General features: G+C 40.1%; 1 protein-coding gene across 4 annotated transcripts in view; it reads left to right on the top strand.

The window, feature by feature from the left end:
• The window catches only part of UBN2 (ubinuclein 2), a 77,082-nt gene that overhangs the window by 8,877 nt on the left and 47,085 nt on the right, over nt 1-21,120 (top strand). For 3 of the 4 annotated variants that reach the window (XM_023736892.1, XM_023736891.1, XM_023736890.1), the window contains exons 3-6: nt 7,925-8,026; nt 15,742-15,879; nt 16,534-16,634; nt 19,126-19,615. In XM_023736892.1, coding sequence (XP_023592660.1) covers nt 7,925-8,026; nt 15,742-15,879; nt 16,534-16,634; nt 19,126-19,615 — 831 coding nt within the window. Of the gene's footprint in view, nt 1-7,924; nt 8,027-8,274; nt 8,321-15,741; nt 15,880-16,533; nt 16,635-19,125; nt 19,616-21,120 lie in introns of those variants that run through there. The other variant, XM_023736893.1, reaches the window with a different exon arrangement.

Below are 21,120 nucleotides of genomic sequence, written 5' to 3'. Positions count from 1 at the left end.
TTTGTTCCATTTCTCAAAAGAAGGCAGAAATCTGGATGTTCCTTTGACACTTTTAAATGTTCACTTCTAATTAAAACAACACCTAGTGGGCCAAACAATACACCCGTGGGCCACATTCAGCTCATGAGCCCTGGTTTGAGACCTTGGTGTACTTGCCTCACTGTTTTTTTTCTTGTACAATTCACTCATCGCTCCATCTGCTTTTACATTCTGCCCTTTCTCTTCTGCCAGCAGAGTGGTGTGTGGCATGTGGGAGGGCGTGCCATTTCCATTGTCAAGGGGAATGCGTGTGTAGGAAGTTCCAGAGAACTGAGGGAGTTAAATTCATTTGGGGTTTCCAGGTAGAGGGAGAAATACGATGCTTTGGGATGTGGCTGGGTGTGAGGGTGATGTTCATGGTGAGTCTGTGGTTTGTTGGAAGGCCTGAGAGGCAAGCCTGGGGTTTGGAGTCCTGTAGTGCGTGTAGCTGTGCTTGTGTGGGAGAGGAGCTGTGGGAGGTGGAGCCCGCTGGCCACTTGAGGGAGTTGGGAAGGAAGACCATGGAACACAGGATGTGGCCTTTCTCTTGTTGCTGTTGCTCTGGGAAGAAGGAGCAAGACAGTTCTGGTAGTTGAAAAGCAGTGATACGAGAAATTACCAGTTGCTGTCTAGTCGTTTCCAGCTCACGGGGACCCGTGTGTGTCGGAGCAGGACTGTGCTCCATAAGGTTCTCAACGACTGTGAGCTTTTGGAAGTAGATCAACCAGGCCTTTCTTCTGAGGTGCCTCTGGATGGACTCGAACCTCCAACCTTTTAGGTAGCAGCTGAGTGTGTTAACCATTTGCACCACCCAGGAAAATTATAGGGAGCACAGAATAAATAGTAAAAGGAGCTCCTGGCTTCCTCCCCATCCTGTCCTATTTTTATTGCCTGTGACCTCTTTCCTGTTACATTGCTCTTCTGCTCAGGTAACGTGACAGTCCGTGTTCAGCACCAATTGCTAAATGGTTTTTTGGGAAAAGGGCAGTATGGCTATGAAGTACTGATTTTTGCCTAGAATATACACAACTGGCTGTTGTACATAAATCTTACTAAATAGCTGAGTCTGGGTTTTGACATTTCTGCCACACTGTAGGCTCCCCATCAGTCTTGTTGGTTACTGTGGGGAGGAAGCAGGTTAAAGGTGCCCCGAGCTATCCCCCATTCCCAGCGTCAGGGCTCCAGACGCTTAGCCTGACTATCCCACTTTCCAGCCCAGTGGATGGTTTTTAGGTTGTACGTGTATGCGTTTTCCAGTGCCTTCATACCCGCTAGAGCAGAGAACGAGGCTTACTTTGGTGGGTATAGGTGTGTTCGCTCAGCCTTCTAGGACACAGGATAGCCTGTGGAGGTTGAAGATTTCTTTGTGATTTTTCTCACTCTGTTACCCCAGCCATCTTGAAAGACCATGCTATCCTAAGACTGGCTGTAAATTCAGTAACCTAAGTAAACGCACCTGGCGCGTTACCTGGTGCTTAGGTGCTCAGCTAAGACTGCTGGAATCTCAGTGACCAAAGAGGAGGATGTGTATTCTGCCGGCATTTATTCACATTCATGAAGTCACATTATGACTCTGAGTTCAGTCTATTTTCTGTAGTGTATAGACTTGGAATACCATCCCTAACTGTTCATTCTTTGTACCTTTGGCCTCCCAGAGCCCCCATAGCTTCCTGTTTATTTTAAAAGGAGGATCGGGTAGATTTGCTGGTAAAAAGTAACTGAGCAGTGTTAAAAATACAGCAGTTGATCAAATGGAGTAACACAATTTTTACTCAGAAACAAAGCATATTTATAAAAAGTATTTTATTTTGGTGTTGCTTTTAAAACTGATTTTGTCTAGATATACGTTTTAAAGAATGGAAATACCTTGGAAAAACTGTAATTTCACCTGAGTGACTTCTTCACAGTAAACAGTATTCAGTTGAGTAGCTTGTTTAAAAAAACGTGTTCTCAAATGTGACACTGATTCAACTAGTTAGAATAGCCTGTCTGCATTCCTTCTGGGAGTTTTAAGAATTATATGAGTTTCTCATAGTACTAATTGATCATCCACACTTGCTGAGGGATTAGAGCTTCCTGGGCTGGTTTTCCTCTGTTTGACCTTATGTTGGGTCTGGTCCCAAAGGACCAATTTGGAAGGGCTCTGGGTGAAGGAGTGTGTTTGGGCAAACTTATTAATACCACCACGAAGTACATTCTACTTACGAAGCACAAATTGCAGTGTATTTAGGGTTCTATAGACTAGCAATAGTATGGCATTACAGAAATGGTAAAAACATAAAATAATAACCTTTTTAAAACGAACCGAGGGGATCTTACATAAAGGGCAAGAGAGAATTCCAGCTCAAATAATCATTTCTTTATTACAGTTACCAGTTGTAATCACTTGCCATGGCATGCCCTTTTAATTCCTCGGCCTCTCTGAGCTAAATAAATTCTCTTAAACCTTCTTAGACCCTTAGGAACAAGTGAGAATCAGCAGTGCTCAGGTATTTGGGCAGAAGGGCCCACGTTCGTAAGCCGTGATTATAGAAATCTCTATACTCCTTTCTGTCCTCTGAAGTCAGCCTCTTGGCTGTCTTTTCACTAACTCGAAACTCCACCCTTTTCTATAGGTAGGTTGTGGAAATTTGCAGAGATGGAGAAAGATCAGGTAGTGGCAGGGCTGGGACAAGAAGGGAAGTTTTGTGACTTGGGGATTTTTTCTTCTCAATTGTAAGACTGGAGACTTTCTGAGCTCTTGGTGTCATGCTGTGTCCACTGTAGGTGCTCAGTGCCTGTTGGATATTGGCTAGGGTTGCTAGTACCTGAAGGCAGTCGGGGGCCCTGTTCGAAGCCCATCTTGTTTTCCAGTGTAGAGTTACAGTGTAATCAGACTACATTGGCGTGAAGCACTGATTATCAGGTTAAGCAGGTACTAACGATGACTCAGTAAGTAATATTTGGCTGTCTGAGTCGTAGTGAACTGGTGCCCTAGAGGAGTAGGTTGAAAGGTTTTTTTTTCATTTTAGATCTAGCAGAATTAAAGGGGGGCTTTGTTTCTTTGTTTAGAAAATAAAATCTGTGTTTTTATGAGATGACTGTGTAAACTGTGTGCTGTCCACAGCTGTGAAGGCCCAGGGAGTTCATCAGGTGAGCCTTGGATCCCTCTGCGGGGAGTGTTCTCCTCGAGGATGCTGGCAAAGAGGGCAGGCACTTCAGAATAGGCTCACAGGGAAGACGCTGTAGGAGGATCCTTTGCCAATCTCGAGCTCCTTTAGGGGAATTTTGCTGTCTGTGAGTTAATTTATGTGTATCTTTATGGCAGCTGCAGAAAGTTTGATTTCAGATAATACACTTTGCACTGCATTGAATTTTAGCATAACTTGGGGCCTGGAGGTTAGAGACTAGAAAAGGGTAGGTTGGGCAGAAGGCAGACCAAGGGTATGAGTTTTTCCAGAAAGGCCCAAAAGTGAGGAAAAGGAAACGAAGGCCAGAAAACTGGTGGCCTCTGTGAGGAAGGAGGGAGGTGGAATGTGCCTGACAGCAAATGGAGAGTAAAGGCTGCGGCACCCTGGCTGTTGGGGAGGGATTTAAGAAACAGCTGCTCAGGTATGGATGTGTCAAATACAGGTTATCCAAAGCTTTTCCCCACAGTGGGACTGGGAAGCAGAGCCATTAAGAAGGAGTTGAAAAATCTGAAAGGTAGGTATTGAAATTTACCTAGGAGAGTAAACTTTCTTGAATGGGTAATACCTACGTGTACTCAATAAAAATTCGAAAGATAACAAAAGGTAATACAATGAAAAGTAAATCTCCCTCCCACTCCTCACTCACTCCCTCTTCTCAGGTCCCCTGGGCATTGGGCATATGTAAGCATATCCATGTATTTCAAAGGGTGGTTGTTCATTGTAAAAGAATGTATAAATCTAGATCAACAAAAAGAAAATAAAAATCATCTACCCATCTGTAAGCCCACTGCCAGGCGTGCCCACTGTTGACAGTTGGATGTGTATCCTTCAAGAGCTTTTTCAATAAATGTATGCTTACGTATGTGCTCGTTTGTCCTTTTTTTTAAATTTTTATACACCTGAGTAATATATGATTACATTCCTATTATTAAAAAATTTTTTCAGATAATGCATATTAAACCAAAATCCTTCACCACTGTCTCCAATTATATCTCTTTCCCAGTAGCAATAAGCATGGTTATCTGCTTGCCTGTTCTGCCAGCATGTTATCTATCTATAGACATCTGTTGCTGTGTTGTCTTTTATAAATGAGATCATACTGTTTGTATGACAGTGTAGTTGCAAAAGCAGCGTCCTGGGATTTTAATGCTGCCTCTGTGATCACCAGTCAGGTTGAACACCTTTGTAGCTGCTTCGTGAACATTGGTGTTGGCCTTTTTTGAGAACAGCCTAAGCTATACACTGCTTTTGGCCAGTTGCTTTTTTTACTGTCTATATTAATACATATTCTTCTACAACATTGTTTTTGAATGACAATATTAACATTCAGTGGATGTGTCATAGTATATATAATTCATACCTGTATCATTGTTATGATTCTATCATTGTTATGATGCTTGGTGAAGATCTTATACTTTTGGGTGGCATTTTGGTCAGATTAATGCAATTATAATCAAGTAAAAGCTTTAGCCATTTTGTTTACTGTGCTTGATGAGATTCACTTTTACTAATTTAACAGTACGAACCATTTTATGGAGCCCTGGTGGCACAGCGGTTAAGAGCTTGGCTGTTAACCAAAAGGTCAGCAGTTCGAATCTACCAGCCGCCATTAGATTGTGGACCCAGAACTGTTAACAACAATCAGAATTTCCTATGGTAACAAATCGATCAACTTGATTAGATTTAGATGTTCCTAAATCTCTGATTTTCCATAAATTGTTTGCACTTCTGCATATGTCTGACTGTACTCATGACAGCAGAGCCTGTTTGTTTTTTAAATTTTCCCCAGGAAATCTTATAGGGAGCTAGTTCTGTTTAGACAAAATATATGTTAGGAGAGCAGAAAAAGACCTTTTTTTTTTTTTTTTTTTTAATTAGAAGGTTTCCTGGAGAAAAGGTTTAAAACTTGGACTCAGCTGTGAAGTGTGGGAGGATCCAGAGAGGAGTAAGAGACTCTTCCAAATAAGGGGAGAGCTTGAGGAGAGATAAGCAGGTATGTTTGGGGGAGAGAGGATGGAGAGATTGAGTGATCATAGTGTTCAAGTTGGAACATTGTGAGAAAAAAGTTGGAGAGGTACTTTGAGGCAACATGTAGAAGGCATTTAATGCCATATTAAGGGTTTTGGATTTATCTTGTAATAAGTAGAGTGCTTCTGGAAGCATTTTGAGCAGGGGAGTGATATAAGATGATATTCTAGAAATATTAATTAGGTGGTATCGTGCAGGATAAATTTGAGGGAGGGGAGGCTATTTAAGACATTCGTTGCATTTAAGCCAAACACAAGGGCCAGCAGTGCAGTGGCAGGTGGAATGGAAAGGAAGCTAAACGATGTAAGCAGTCATGTGGACAAGGGTTTGTGGGGACAGTCGATGGGTAGAAATGATAATGAGAGGTTTTTTTTTTTTTTAAATGAGCGTTATTGAGGTAGAATATAAATAAATACAACTCATCCATTTTAAATGTGCGATTTGATGAATTTTGACAAATGCAGTCAGTCGTGCAAACACAACCATGATCATGACATAGAACAATTCCACCACCCCAGAAAGTCTCCTTGTACCCCCTTTGTGGACCATCCTCTCGCCCTAGCCCTGGCCCCTGGCAATCACTGGCTGTTTCCTGTCACTACAGTTTTTGCCTTTTCTAGAAATTCCTGTGAATGTATCTGGCTTCTTTCACTTAGCATAATGCTTTTGGAATTTCTCCACTTTGTTGCATCTGTCAGTAGTCCCTTCCTTTTTATTGCTGAGTAGTAATCTGTTGTATGGGTGTACACAATTTATCTACCAGATGATACGCGTTTGAGTTGTTCCCAGTTTTTAAGCATATGTTCAACTTTTTAAGAAACTGCCAAAGTATTTCCCAATGTGGCTGTATCTCTTTGGATTACCACCAGTGATGTAGGAGAGTTCCAGTTGCTCCACACCCTTGTCAACACTTAATATCCTCTGTCTTTTTAATTTTAGCTAATAATGAAGTTTTAAGACAGAAGGAACAAAGTGGGAATGTCAAGTGGGAGAAGCTTATTTGGAGAACAGTGGAGGCGCTGATTTCCATTTGGTGTGTTGAATTTCAGTGTCTTGACTAAAAAATGACGCTATAGGTTCTGTAACTTCTGTTCTAGCACTTTTACTCGAATGGCACTTTGGAGTCAGATAGCCATGGGTTTGAAGATTGACTCTACCACTTTCTAACCATGTGGCCTCAGATAAGTCACTTGACCTTTCTCAATGTTAGTTTTTTTGCATTTGGCAAATGTGAAATAATAGCTCTTTAGTCTAGGGTCTAATGCAAAGTCAGCACTCATGAGTGCTGGCTATCATCATGAGCACTGCAGATCTCTGATTGCTTTTCTGACTGACCTCCTCCTGACCTGTGGTCCCACACGACGGCAGTAGCCAGTCTTTCAGGTTCCTTCCAGTTCTAACTCCTTCAGCAGCTTCCACAAACGGCTTAACTCCACTCATCCTTGTCTGTGCATACATGTCTTCAGGAAGCCTGGATTAGGCCCTCTGTTCAAAGCTGTCTGTACAACCTGTGTTTTTCCTTTCTGTCATTTATCGTGGCTGTCATTATTTGTTCACTTTTTCTCCTCTGCCTCACTGTAAAATCCACGAAGGCTGGAAACCATGTCTGTCTTCATTGCTGTGTCCCTAATACACAGCACAGCCTGTGCCCTGTGGTAGGACCTCGATACTACATTTGCTGAGTAGACTGTTTTGTTTTCAGTTCCTTGAGGACAAGGACTTTTCATACTTAAATGTGAATTCCTTCTAAGTAGTGCTTAGAAATGGGCTGCATAACTTAGGAGTAGAATTATTGGGTTAATTAAGATAATTTTTTAAAGTATGTTAACGTATTTCCATTATGATAGTAATACCTCATAGAAAATTTGCAAAACATAAAAGAGGCAAAAGAAGAAAATGTAAGAGTTTGGAAATGTCTCTTGGCAGATGCTTTCAGATTATTTCCCAAAAGGGCTTTATTAGTGTCCCCTTATCACAAATGTTTACTCATTCCTATTTCTTCTCCATCTTGCCAGAATTTTAAAAGTTTATGATTTGATAGAAATTGGTCTCTTACTTTAATTGCATTTATTTGATTTATTATGGTAATTGCTCTCCATTGGGTTATAATGCTGCCTTTTTCATCTTAAATTCTTACATACTCGTGTAGGTTTATGAACAGTTCTATCAATCTGTTTATTCTTATATTCATGCAATGTCTGTTTTAACTCCTGTAAATTTAAATATGGTTAATATGTAGCAGGTCTAGTCTTCTTTATTAGTGTTCTTCTGTGGGATTTTATGTACTTCTTAAGCCCTCTTTTTTTTTTTAGGGTGAAACAGTCCTTCATGTACTTAATTGCTTGTGTGTTACATTTTCTCAATAGAATAACTCGAATTTCCTAGAAACCTCCCCTTGTCAGAGTAGAACTGACTCCCGAAAACTCAGCCACCGAAAAGCCCGTGGAGTGCAGTTCTACTCTAATACATGAGGGTCACCGTGAGTCGGAATCAACTTGACAGCAGCTAATTTTTTGTTGTGGTTTTCCATGCTGTACTCTTTGGAAGGAAGTCATTGAGTGCAATTTACATTCAAGGTGTCAGAGAAGTTAAACTCTTGGAGGGGAGATGATCTACAAAAATTATTTGGAATTCTTCTAACAGATATTTTGTAACTTCCTGGAAACAGTGTGAGTACCGGGTCAGTCTAACGTATCTGTTCTTTGCAGGGTGGGAAACCCCGTAAACACCGGAAGGATCGGCTACAAGATTTAATTGATATAGGCTTTGGCTATGATGAGACAGACCCGTTTATTGATAACTCAGAGGCTGTGAGTAATGTATCTTTAATATAACCGCAAATTCTTTGTTTGTTTGGGATAGTAGAAATGAAGGGTAAACTAACTATAATAGCTCAATGAATGTTTTTGCTTGTACTTTTTAAAGCCATTTTCACTGCTTAAAGATTTGTCACTCTTTTCTTTTTTTTAAAGGATGCTATGAATTTAAAGGAGCCCTGGTGGTGCAGTGGTTAAGAGCTCGGCTGCTAACCAAAAGTTCTGCAGTTCAAATCCACCAGCTGCTCCTTGGAAACCCTGTGGGGCAATTCTCCTTTGTCCTCTAGGGTCGGTATGAGTCGAAATCGACTCGACGGCAGTGGGTTTGGTGGATTTAAAAATTTTTAATGTTGGGTGGGCCCATGATGAGTCATTCTTACATGATTATACTAGACCAGGATTCGACAGACTTTTTCTGTAAAGAGCCAGATAGTATGTATTTTAGGCTTTGTGGTTCAAGTGGCCTGTGTCACAGCTCACCTCTGCCATTGTGGCGTGAGAGTAGCCATAGACAATACGTCGAAGAGTGTGGCTATGTTCCGGTAAAACTTTATTTTTGGATGCTGAAATTTAAATTTCGTATAATTTTTCCATGCCACAAATATTGGTCTTCTTTTGATTTTTTCCAGCCATTTAAAAATGCAAAACCATCCTTAGGTGTCAGTCTGTAGAAAAACAAACAGCAGACCAGATTTGGCCCATGGGCTGGAGTTTGCCGAGCCCTCTGCTAGACCATGGTTTTGAATATGCTGAGTTCCATTCCAGGATTCCTGAAAGAGTCTCTTTAGTTCTTTAGTTTTCAGACTTGTGTGATTAGTATTGATTTCATGAGCTACTTCTTGCCCTAACTGATAACAAAAAACTGTTTTGGGAAAAAAAGAAAAAGGCAGGAGAAAGTTATAGCCAGATGCTGAAAACCATTGCATTAGACTGATGATTCTCAGTTGGGGGCAGGACTGTTGATGTACTTGTCTTGAACCAAACATGCTAAATTAGAATTTCTGGAGGTAAGGCCTAAATAAGAGATTTTTGCTGTTTGAGGTTTTATTTTTTGGTTTTTTTAAATTATAAAACAATATATGCTTATGGTAAAACAACAGTAATGTACAAGAGGGTATGAAGTAGAAAGCAGAAGTACCCCAAAAGTCTCACTCGCAAAAGGTAAGCACTATTAAGCTTGTGTGGTCATCCAAAAATTTCCATGTGTTGTAAACATGTACCTGTATACCCTTTATAAATGCTAACACAAATGAGGTCATAGTACATATATTTTTAACCTTAGCTTTTCTGTATATATATATTTTATGTATCCCACATTTTAATTTCACTCGTTCTACATATTAAGTATTAACTTATTCGAAAATTCCATTGACACACAATTTTCCTGTAATTATACAGAAAAAAAAATTTCCTAAAGTGAAAATGTTATCTTTGTATGTCAAGTCCCACTTATCTAAGATAAGCATATTCAGGTTTGGAGAGAAGCAGCTAGCAGAAAGAGTTTAAAGTAGTAGAAGCCAGATGAGAAGGTAACATTCAATTTGAATCTAGGAAAAATTTATGTACGTCGATGGCCAAGGTATCAAAGTTTGTGCTGATCAGCCAGCAACCCCCTAACTCCATCCCCTTACATAATGTAATTTAATGTTAGTTTCACATTAGCACATAGATCTGTCCCTTCTAATGGCTGTTAGAGAATAGATCTGTGTTGTGTAATTTATTAAATCTATTCCCTGTTGATGCACATTTAGATTGTGTACAGCTTTATACACTTACAAATAATTGAGCATCTGTGCACATTTATCTTTGTGTACTTGAGTAAACGTGTGCAGTATATTTATAGAGAGCAAATACATATGCAGGATGAATTTCTATTTTTGGAAATTTATTGGTCACAGGGTGTATCTTGAATTTTTATTGGTGTTCCCAAACTTGGCTAGGTGTATTTTGAAATAACTTCTCAATGAGAACCATGTGATCTTGAAAATTGGTGCTACTGGGTTGAAGTTAATCTCGCAGACATCTTTAGAATGTATTTAATTGTTTACTGCTGCTGTGCCTTAGTATAATGGCAGTTGATCGAGTGCCAGCCTTTATTGCCAGTTTATTTTGATTAAACCCTACAGCTTTTCCTTTGGAATCCTTTTTTTCTTATAAAATGACGAGCATTTAGAGCCTGCAGCAGTCTGTTGATCACATAGTAAATGAATGAGGGCATGCCATGGTTTGGGATAGGTGAGATATATGTTCTGACATTCTTCCAATACTAGAGTCATCTAAACCCTGCCCTTAGGATAGCCTTGCAGCGTGAGTGATTAATTAGGAGGCACAGAAAGTGACGCTAAGGGGGCTGGGGGGCTGTGAAACGCTACCTACAATTAGCACGTCTTTTTCCTGTCGCTATAGTGCTTGGTTGTATGGATGATGACAGAGCGTGTAGTAGTGGGAAGGACTTTGCGCGGAGGCACACTGGGTGCCCTCTCATACTCCTACATTGTTTCTGCTGTCCTGACATAAATGGCTTCACCATACCAGGCAACCTGGTTGGCAGCTGTAAAATATGGCCAGTGCCCTTTGGAGTGGAGAGGGCTTCCTGTTACCAAGAAGTTTGTCAGCCAGTAAGTTAGGGCATGGGATGTCTTCAAGGGTCTTGTCCTTGATTTGGAACTCTTTGAGTTGAGCTCAAGTCAGAAGACTTAGATTCTGGTCCTGACTCGGTTTCTCATTTGTCCTATGACCTGGAGAAAGTCTTTTTTTCTTTTTAAGTATCTTTCGTGTGTGTGGTGGTGAAAATATCCACGAAGCAAGTCCTTTAGCATCACCGAGTGTTCCCTGCTGTGGCCTGCTTGCCCCCCAGAATTATTCTGTGGCTCAAGTAAGACAGTGTATATAAACCTGCTCTGAAAAGCATAAAGCAAGTGTAAAGCATTAATATCAGTGTAAGCATTGCATGATTCTATGGAAGGGAGATTCTGAATTCTAAATTACCCAAGGGAGAACTCAGCTAGATGTAAATGGGCATTGCATGTATTTAGGCTTACATAAATAACATTTTTAATATCTTCTTTTGTAGCATTCACAATATTTGAATAAAGTGTTTTTCAAACTGGTTTTTGTAACCCATAATTGGATTACATATCAATTTAGAGAATGTGACCAGCATTTTTAAAGAAAGTGAGCTGGAATAGAATAGAATAGAAGCTACCAGAGTACATCACTGGTCATGAGATTAAATACTTTTGATTTTATTTGTGTGTGTGCATGCCTATGCACTGCATTTTGATGTGTGATGTATTTTCCACTCTGAGTTGTGGTGAAGAAAATTTAAAAGCCACTATTTTAGTAAAATAAGGATAGATTTTGTAGATTTAAGTTGTCAGATTCTGTAATTCATTTCTGACATATATAGGACAAGATAGGTAGGTCCCTGTTTTACAGGAGGAGATTGAACTAAAATACAGGTTGTTTATGGACCTGCAAGATGATTTAGCATCACTGCCCTTAGCAGATTCATTGGTTGTTTTTATGAAGTAATTCAGACATAAAACAATGATACAACACGATTGTGTAGTCACGGACAACATTATTCTCTGTTCTTCCCACTGATTGTACTGTCAGTACGCTTTCAGTGTTTGTGTAGTATTCCATAGAGAGTGAAGATACTACAAATACCTGAAAATAAATGTTTTTGAAGTTTCTTTTTAGTCCCACGTTTATTCTTTATTAGTAGTAAATAATAATACCAGGCTGAGTAACACTTTTATTTAGGTTCGCTCTTTTAAATTTCACTAGAGCCTTGTGAAGTTAAGTATTGTCCCCATTTTACAACCCCGCAATTGAGGTTACGTGATTTGCCCTGGATCACAATAGGTAGCCATCTAAATCCAGGCCTTCTGAGTCTCCACTTCGATATTCCATGTCGTCTTAACACATTCTGCTTAGAGAGTGAGACAGAATGTGCCTGAGGAGTTGATTTTTCTGAGGACTGCCCTGATAGCGAGAGCTCAGAATACTACGTGACAGACTCGAGCACGACAGAACCTCATCTGCCTGGTGACGACCGGGTTTGGTGCAGTGATAGGTTGGGAGTCAGCCAGTGACTCTGCCCTGACTAACAGAATTGCTGTGGCACAGTGCCTGACCTCTCAGAGCCTGGTTTTCACTTAAAAAACGGGAATAATATATGCCTGCCTTGCCTCACGAGGGCATCATGAGGGCCAAATGCAGTAATTTATTTGAAGAAGCGTGGGAGATTAGAAAGTGTTATACAAGTACATGTAAGCAAAAAACACCAGTGCTTTTATCTTATCACAGTTCAACATTTTCAGAATAACAACTACAGCCTTTTCACTTTGAATCCTTCGCTCCTCACATCATTCCTGTACGGACACCCGGTGCCGGCCCTTTTCTGTAAGGTCTTACCTGTACCGAGAAAGTCATTCACGTCATGTCTTTTCTTTTTCTGTGTTATGATTGTTTATTTATTTTTGCTTACTTCATTTCTTCTTGATTTGATCTGATTACGCTGGCAGTGCCCTCCTGTTCCATTCTCCACAACTGTACAAGAATACAGGTTAAAAATCACAGTTTCTGTACTTACGCTTAATTCTTACAGTAACTTATAGGCTGTGTCTGTTCCTTGCCTCTAGTAAAGAAATTTTCCTCAGCCCAGGAGACAGACAGGGCCACATAAACCAGAGACTTCATCAGCCTGAGACCAGAAGAACTAGATGGTGCCCGGCTACCACCAGTGACTGCCCCGACAGGGAACACAACAGAGAGTCCCTGATGGAGCAGGAGAAAAGTGGGGTGCAGAACTCAAATTCTAGTAAGAAGACCAGACTTTATGGTCTGACTGAGACTGGAGGAACCCCGGAAAGCACGGCCCCCGGGTTCTCTGCCAGCCCAGAACTAAAACAATTCCTGAGGCCAACTCTTCAGGCAGGGATTGGACTGGAATGTGGGACATAAAGTGATACTTGTGAGGAGTGTGCCTCTTAGCTCAAGTAGATACAAGAGACAAAAGGGGCACTTCTGACTGGAGGTGAGATGGGAAGGCAGAAGAGGGTCAGGAGCTGGTTGAATGGTTATGTGGAATTGGGTGGAAAGGGGTGAGCAATTAGGGTCACATAACAATGTATGTATAAAAATTTTGTATGGGAGACTAGCTTGAAATGTAAACTTCATTTAAAGTACAATAATAAAAAGAAAATGAAAAAAAACAGAATTTTCCTCAAAAACCTGCCTTTCTTAAAGATTAGTTATATAACTTGAAATGCCCCCAGTGTAGGGACCCCAGGTAGCAGGTATCTTGCTATTGTTAGATAAGTAGTTCCTTTTTCCTCTCTCACTAGGAACCCCTTCCATCAGTTAAGATTGGCCTTTGTTTAATGTTTTCCTTTTGTCCCTCTTCATCAGGTAAGAGAATGATAAACATTCTGATCTGGGCTTTGAGGACGTGAGGTTTCCTTCGGGCTCAGGCCATCAGTCTGACACAGACAGTCGATACCCTTGCGGTGAGCAGTGCCCAGCTCAGAGTATACCCTCAGTGGTGTGTGCCTACAGACCTGGGCAGTGATTTTCTCCTTTGAAGCACCTACATGCTACAGTTCTTTGAAACATTGTTTTCAAAAATTTTCCCACTTAGAAGCTGAGAGCTAAGACAGAAGAAATGGCTTTGCTATTTATTCTCTTATGACTGAGGTTTAGTTCTTGTTTCAGGGTCTCATCAGAGCCTTTTGTTATTAGAAAGAGTAGCAATGATCCTTAACATCTTCTCAGCAGGTGATATATTTAGAATTTACTTAATTGTTCCAGAAGTTCCTTTCTTGATAAATAACTAATGATCAGACCTAATTTTTATTCCATATATTAACTTTTTCTCCAAACATCTTTTTTTAAATAATATTTTGTTGTGTTTTTGGTGAAAGTTTACACAGCAAATTAGGTTCCCATTTGACAGTTTCTACACAGATTATTGTGACATTAGTTACATTTTTCATGATGTGTCAGCATTCTCTTTAATTGCATTCTAGTTGTTCCATTTCCAGTACTCTAGTTTCCCTGCCCCTTATCTTCTCATCTTTGCTTTAGAGTAATTTTTGACCTCTTGGTCTTACACAGATGGTTTTTTAATGGAGTACGGTACTCATGGGTGGAAACCCTGGTTGCACAGCGGTTAAGAGTTTGGCTGTTAACCGAAAGGTTGGCAGTTCGAATCCACCAGGCACTCCTTGGAAACCCTGTGGGGCAGTTCTTCTCTGTCCTGTAGGGTTGCTATGAGTCGGAATCGACTTGATGGCAACAGGTTTTGGTTTTGGTACTCATGGGTAATATCCTTTATTTTGTGTGCCAGTCTGTTATTTTGCTAAAAGGTGACCTCGGGATAGTTTTGGTTCAAGGTTTAAAGAGTATCTCAGGGCGATAGTCTCACGGAGTCCTCTAGTCTCAACTAGTCCATTAAATCTGGACTTTTTAAGAATTTGAGTTCTGTTCTGTGTTTTTCTCCTGTTCTGTCAGGGTCCATCTATTGTGACCCTGATCAGAACGCTTGTTGTAGTGGTAGTGGTAGCTGGGCACCATCTAGTTCTTCTGGTCTCATGGTAGATAAGGTTGTGGTTTGCGTAGACTGTCAGCCCTGTAGACTAGTTTCTTCCCTGAGACTTTGGTTTCCTTCTTTCTCTTTTGCTCTTGAAGAGTAGAGACCAGTAGTTGTACCTTAGATGGCTGCTTGCAAGCTCTTAAGACCCCAGAGACTACTTGCCTCCCTAGGATGCAGAGTGTGAATTTTGTAATGCCAGTTGACTGAGTTGTCCCATGAGACTAAGGTCCTAAGCCTTCAAACTCAGAAAACCATTCTCACAAGATGTTTGGTTATGTCTGAGAAGTATCTGTGACTGTGTCCTCTGTGAATATATATGCATGCATACACATGTGTACATACATGTACCTATAGATACTTCTATCGGTGCACATGTAGGTATTCATCTTTACCTACCTGTACACATATATGCCTATACACTGTACACCTACATATGTGACTGTGTGCTTTTTTTTTTTTGATTGTTGGTGTGGTTGCCAAACGATATATGTCATATTCTTTAGCACAAACATCCTTTTCTCTTGTGTGCTTCTTAGTGGCATTGTTTACTTTGGTCAGGGTATGCTCCTTACATCCACATTCTGTGCTACTTTTCCCATCACCAAAAATAACAAGTATCTATGATCTAGAGAGTGATTCCCCCTTCCCCCGGTAACCACCAGTGAACATTGTGTGTGTGTGTGTGTGTGTGTGTGTGTGTATGTATATATTTTTTTTTGGTCTTCTTATAAAAGAAGGGTTATGTAATACTTGTCATTATGTGATTGACTTGTTTCACTTAGCATTATGTCTTCCTGATCCATCCATGTTCACAGGCTCGTCATTGTTCTTTATGGTTGCACAGTATTCCATTGTATGTCTGCACCACAGTTTGCTTACCCATTCATCTGTTGAAGGGCACTTAGGCTGTTTCCATGTTCTTGCTGTTGTGAATAATGCTGCAGTGATAATAGATATAACAAACATCTTTTATTGCAGTCATTTGTGACATCAGTTTTCCAATTGAGATTTGAGGAAGATCCTGACATGGTGAATGAGTTTCTTTGACATATATTTACTTCAGAATTAAAGACAATAGGATGAATCTGAAACTTTTTTTTTAACCTAGTATGACGAATTAGTTCCTGCTTCTCTAACCACAAAATATGGCGGCTTTTACATCAACACTGGCACTCTCCAGTTTCGTCAGGCTTCAGACACTGAAGAGGAAGATATTACCGACAACCAAAAGCACAAGCCACCTAAAGTGAGTGTGTCCGACATTGCAACAGTACTCAGAACATTTAATTAATTGGATGTATATACTTTTAGTTTTACTTGTGCTACAGCTGTGCATGTGAAGAAAAATAAAATGCTAACCGTTGGTTAATGAATCTATAGTTAATTACATGCTTTAAAATAAAAGTATGTAGAGAAGGAAAGATTAGGTATTTGGATCACCGTAGGGTTATGTTTTCTTTTAAACCTCTCTGCATTTGTGGTCTAATAATCTACTATTTCTAGGAAATTAAGACTTGGTATAGAAATGATTGTTAATAGCCCTGTTACCTTTCCTAAGATGTAATTTGTAAAGCAAACTATAGAATTTGTGGATACAATATTTGGGAATTGGATAGATGAGTGACCTTAGATAAAGGTTTTCTGAAGTGTGGTCCAAAGACTACTTGCACCAGAATCACCAGATTGTTTGTCAAAAATGAAGACTACCAGGGCCTACCCCATACAACTGAATCAAAACCAGGGGTTTGATTCATGGGCTCCAAGGATCTGCACTTTCAACAAGCGATCGTTAAGGCCCACTGAAGGTGAAATGAACCACTGGCTGGGATACCGGATGGCTAGCATCAGCGAGTAAAACACTGGTATGTAGATGAGTGTGCACTCTCTGTTCATTTTGCAGGTTTCCAAAGTAAAAGATGATATTGAGATGAAGAAGCGGAAGCGGAAAGAGGAAGGAGAAAAGGAGAAGAAGCCAAGAAAAAAAGTACCCAAACAACTGGGGTATGTTGAATTAAACGTGTGAGAAGGGACCAGTGTCACAGGATGACAACCTTACTAGAAGGACAGATTCAGCACCAATTCATCCCGTTTAAGCTGGGTCTAATTTAGTATAGTATTTATAGATATCAATGGCCTATTGTAATAATTTTGGTAATATTGTAGCATTTATTAATAAGTAGAAGGCTTTGACATCATAGAGACTCAGACAGTGATTTAGATCAAATTTATAGATGGGTTCATTGAGTACTTTGCTCATTACAACTTTTTACTACCCAGAATCAGTTTGAGAAGATGGTATAAACATGGAACAAATTGTTTTAATCTTACGGTATTGAAACTAAGCTTGAAAGCCTAGGGGTTGAGTATGGGCGGTAGGCAACATTTGAATGACTTGGGGTTCTTTTAATATTAAAAATTTCATTGATTTTATTTAGCCTTTCTTAAAGCTTGTGATTTTAAGTAACCATATTGCCTCTAAAAACCAAACAATTTCTCAAAAACTTTAAGTCAAAAGAATAAAATGTTTGTACCATGCAATCATAAAATTACCAATTGCCTGCTCTTGTCTCTGACTTTTTTTGCCAAACTAAGAGAAAGAAACTTGTGAAGGGCTGGATTTTCCTCCCCTTTGTAGCAGGGGAGTTGCATGTGAATTTGGAGCTATCACTATCCAAAAGGTTGATGTAGGGAGGTATTTCTCCCCTTCTAATAAGCCTGGAATTTTAGTGACCCTTGACTCATGAAATTATTAAGGAAAAAATCGTACGTGGTTGACTTAAATGTTTATGATTTACAGTCAGACTTCTTTAGGGACAAAAGCTATAGTAATGCCTTCTATCGAATTTATCCGTTCCTCAACTTTATAAGTTACTGATTCAGCAATACTTATTGATCACCTGCTATATACCAGGCACTGTTCTAGATTAGATTTTGGTGGATTGCAATACATGAAACATGGGCCTGCCTGCAAGGTACTACTAATCTTTTAGGTCCTGTAGTGTACATCAAAGGAGCCCTCATGGTGCCATGGTTAAGCGCTTGGCTGCTAACCAAAAAGTCAGTGGTTTGAACCCACCAGCTACTCTGCAGAAGAAACATGTGGTGGTCTGCTTCTGTAAAGATTAAAAAAAAAAATCCATTGCCAACGAGTTGATTCCGACTCATAGTAACCTTATAGGACAGAGTAGAATTGCCCTATAGCATTTCCTAGGCTGTAATCTTTACAGAAGCAGACTGCCACATCTTTCTCCCGTGGAGTGACTGGTGGGTTCAAACGGCTGACCTTTCGGTTAGCATCCAAGTGTTTAACCACTGAGAAACCAGTGCTTCTTTCCATAAAGATTATGGCCTTGGAAATTATGGGACTGCTCTACTCTTTCCTGTAGGGTCACTCTGAGTCGGAATTGATTCAACAGCAATAGGTTTGGTTGTTGTTTGTTTTTTTTAGTATACACGAAACCATCTAAGCTGTGGGATTTGGAGACGATTCCTTAGAAGTAATGGCTCAACTGAGACCACCCTTCCCTCATAGTTTCAGTAGGGAACGTGTTGTCATTGAAAATTACACATATCTAACTGATTGCCTAACGCTGCTGTTCCTCTTACTGAAATGGAAGTGAAATATGATCTGCAGTTACTAGCAGATAGGATAGGATCTAGGGAGACATGGCATGGTAGATAAAGATTCTCAGATACAGGAGGGTTTTTGTTTCTGTGGTAGTTTGAAGCACAGACCACCCTGGGTACTGGTTTGAAGGCATACAGTGTGGGCTTCCTGGTTATAAGGCAAACCTGTTTTCAGCAAAAGTGCATTTCTTTACTTAGTTCATTCTTCAGGTGACTACTTTATAGATATGCTAAAGAATGTGAACATTTCATTGTAACTTAGTACACCTACTCCTCACTTACCGACTGTCTCGTTATCTGACATTTCGCATTTACAACAATAGTAAAAAATACATACAACTGTTTTGCACGTTAACGACGTATATCTGACAGTAATGAACACGGAGGTGCGAGGTGAGAGTAACGCTGGCTGTGATGGTTAAGGTTATGTGTCAACCTGGCTGAGCCACGATTCTCAGTGGTTTGGCAGTTATATAATGGTATAGCAATCCTCCATTTTGTGATCTGATGTGGTCATCCTCCATTTTCATGTAACAACCTGCTGTTTGGAACCTAACCATATCGATAACTGTAGAGTAAGTGTATACGTCAATAAACCTGAGCTACATTCAGTTTTGTTTCTGTTGACCTTCTTCCTTTCATCACTGTATTGGCCGTTTACAGTCTGCCTTTCATAGGTGACTTAATCCAGGTAATGTTTAAGAAGATGCTATTAGAAATGTATAATTTAATGAGAAATTAAGGTGAGAGCAGTTTGCTTTGCCACCTGTCAAGTGATTATTTTAATTCTCTGCCTGCTTATTTATACAGGAATTTAACCTTCAAAATCATTCATAGCTTAACTGTTCATTTTCTTTCTTCACAGAGTTGTGGCTCTAAATTCACACAAGTCTGAAAAAAAGAAGAAACGTTATAAAGATTCCCTTTCTCTAGCTGCCATGATCCGGAAATTTCAGAAAGAGAAGGATGCATTGAAGAAGGAATCTAATCCCAAAGTCCCAGTGACCTTACAGACCTCTTCTCTGAATAAGCCCCCCTCTGCCACTGTTGCGTTGGGAAATGACGTCTCGGACTTAAACCTGAGCGGTGCCGATCCAGACCTCCCCATTTTTGTTAGCACAAATGAACATGAACTGTTTCAGGAAGCGGAGAATGCCCTTGAGATGCTAGATGATTTTGACTTTGACAGATTACTGGATGCTGCTTCTGATGGCAGCCCCCTGTCTGAGTCAGGGGGAGAGAATGGAAGCACTGCCCATCCAGCCTGCGCCTCTCAGGTTATGCCCAAGCTGGTACCCACGCTCCCAGAGGGTCTGCCTGTGCTGCTTGAAAAACGTATCGAAGACCTCCGCGTCGTAAGTGTAATGGTTCTCTTCGTTATTTGCTGCACCAACATAACCATGAATACTTTTTTTAAGACAAAAATAACTCAGAATCCCAACATCCTTTTAATAGCAGCTGTTTATTTTCCATGTTTCCTTGCAAGCATTGGCTGTATATACAGGCCTTTTCTTTTAAATAGAAATAACTATAGTTACAACGTGGATGCAACTGACAATTTTATTATTTCACTTCATCTTGTAACATAAACATTTCTCTGCATAGGTCTCATAAGTACCATTTTTATTAGCTACATGGTCCTGTAAGGTAAGGAATATGGAGAGAAGCAAGCAACAAATGATAACATTGCAGAAATGTGCCTGAACTTGGCCCAGACTGTGTTGGTATCTAGTTACTGTAAAATCTACCAGCTAGTCACAGCTTTAGTAACCATGCATTTTTCTTTGTGCTCACGAGGACAAACCCAGTAGTCAAGCTTTTGGAGTATGACCATGGATTCCTCTCCAAGTTGACTTGGATTCACCATCTTCTTCGTTTAACTCACTGCAAGTCCAGTTATGTTAGCACATGTCTTCTGCATTTTATCTCAGGAAGATAATATTTTGACTTAAAACGAGCCAAACCTAGCTCAGAATGCCTGTTTCTTAATTATTTAAGTGTGTACATCTGAACCCACATCATTTTTTCGTCGTCTTTTTTTTTTTCTGATTACAAAAGTAATACAAATCACACAGACTGTATTTCATACTTAGGGAAAGATTCCCCCCTAATCACACATTCCCTGACCCCAACAAACCACTATTGTTGTATGCCGTTGAGTGGATTCCGACTGAGCAACCCTATAGGACAGAGTAGCACTGCCCCATGTAGGGCTTCCAAGGCTGTCATCTTTACGGGAGCAGATCGCCAGGTCTTTTCTCCTTTGGAGCAGCTAGTGGGTTTGAACCGCTGACCTGTTGGTTAGCAGCCTAGCGCTTAACAGTTGTGCCACCAGGGCTCCTTAACAAACCCCTGTTAAACTGCTTATTTTTCTAGATTTTAATCCATGCATTTGCAAATATTATACTATTATTTAAAATAATTGTTAATGGGATTGTAACATATTGACTGTTCTCCTAGGATTACAATAATCCATTTAAATAACATTCTAAAATTTATTAGTCATCTCTGTACATAGACTAGGAGACAGTCATTCAGACAGAACAAGGGGACACTGTGTGGTTTAAAGTCAGGAAAGGTGTGTGCCAGGGTTGTATCCTTTCACCATACTTATTCAATCTGTATGCTGAGTAAATCCAAGAAGCTGGACTATATGGAGAAGAATGTGGCATCAGGATTGGAGGAAGACTCATTAACAACCTGCAATATGCTGATGAAACCTTGCTTGTTGAAAGTGAAGACTTGAAGCACTTGCTGATGAAGAGCAAAGACCACAGCCTTCAGTATGGATTACACCTCAACATAAAGAAAACAAAAATCCTCACAACTGGACCAATAAGCAACATCATGATAAATGGAG

The sequence above is a fragment of the Trichechus manatus genome, unplaced genomic scaffold, assembly GCF_000243295.1.
Source record: "Trichechus manatus latirostris isolate Lorelei unplaced genomic scaffold, TriManLat1.0 scaffold00093, whole genome shotgun sequence".
NCBI classification, from domain to species: domain Eukaryota; kingdom Metazoa; phylum Chordata; class Mammalia; order Sirenia; family Trichechidae; genus Trichechus; species Trichechus manatus.
Note: the sequence above shows the minus strand (reverse complement) of the source record. Positions and strands in the feature narration are given on the sequence as shown.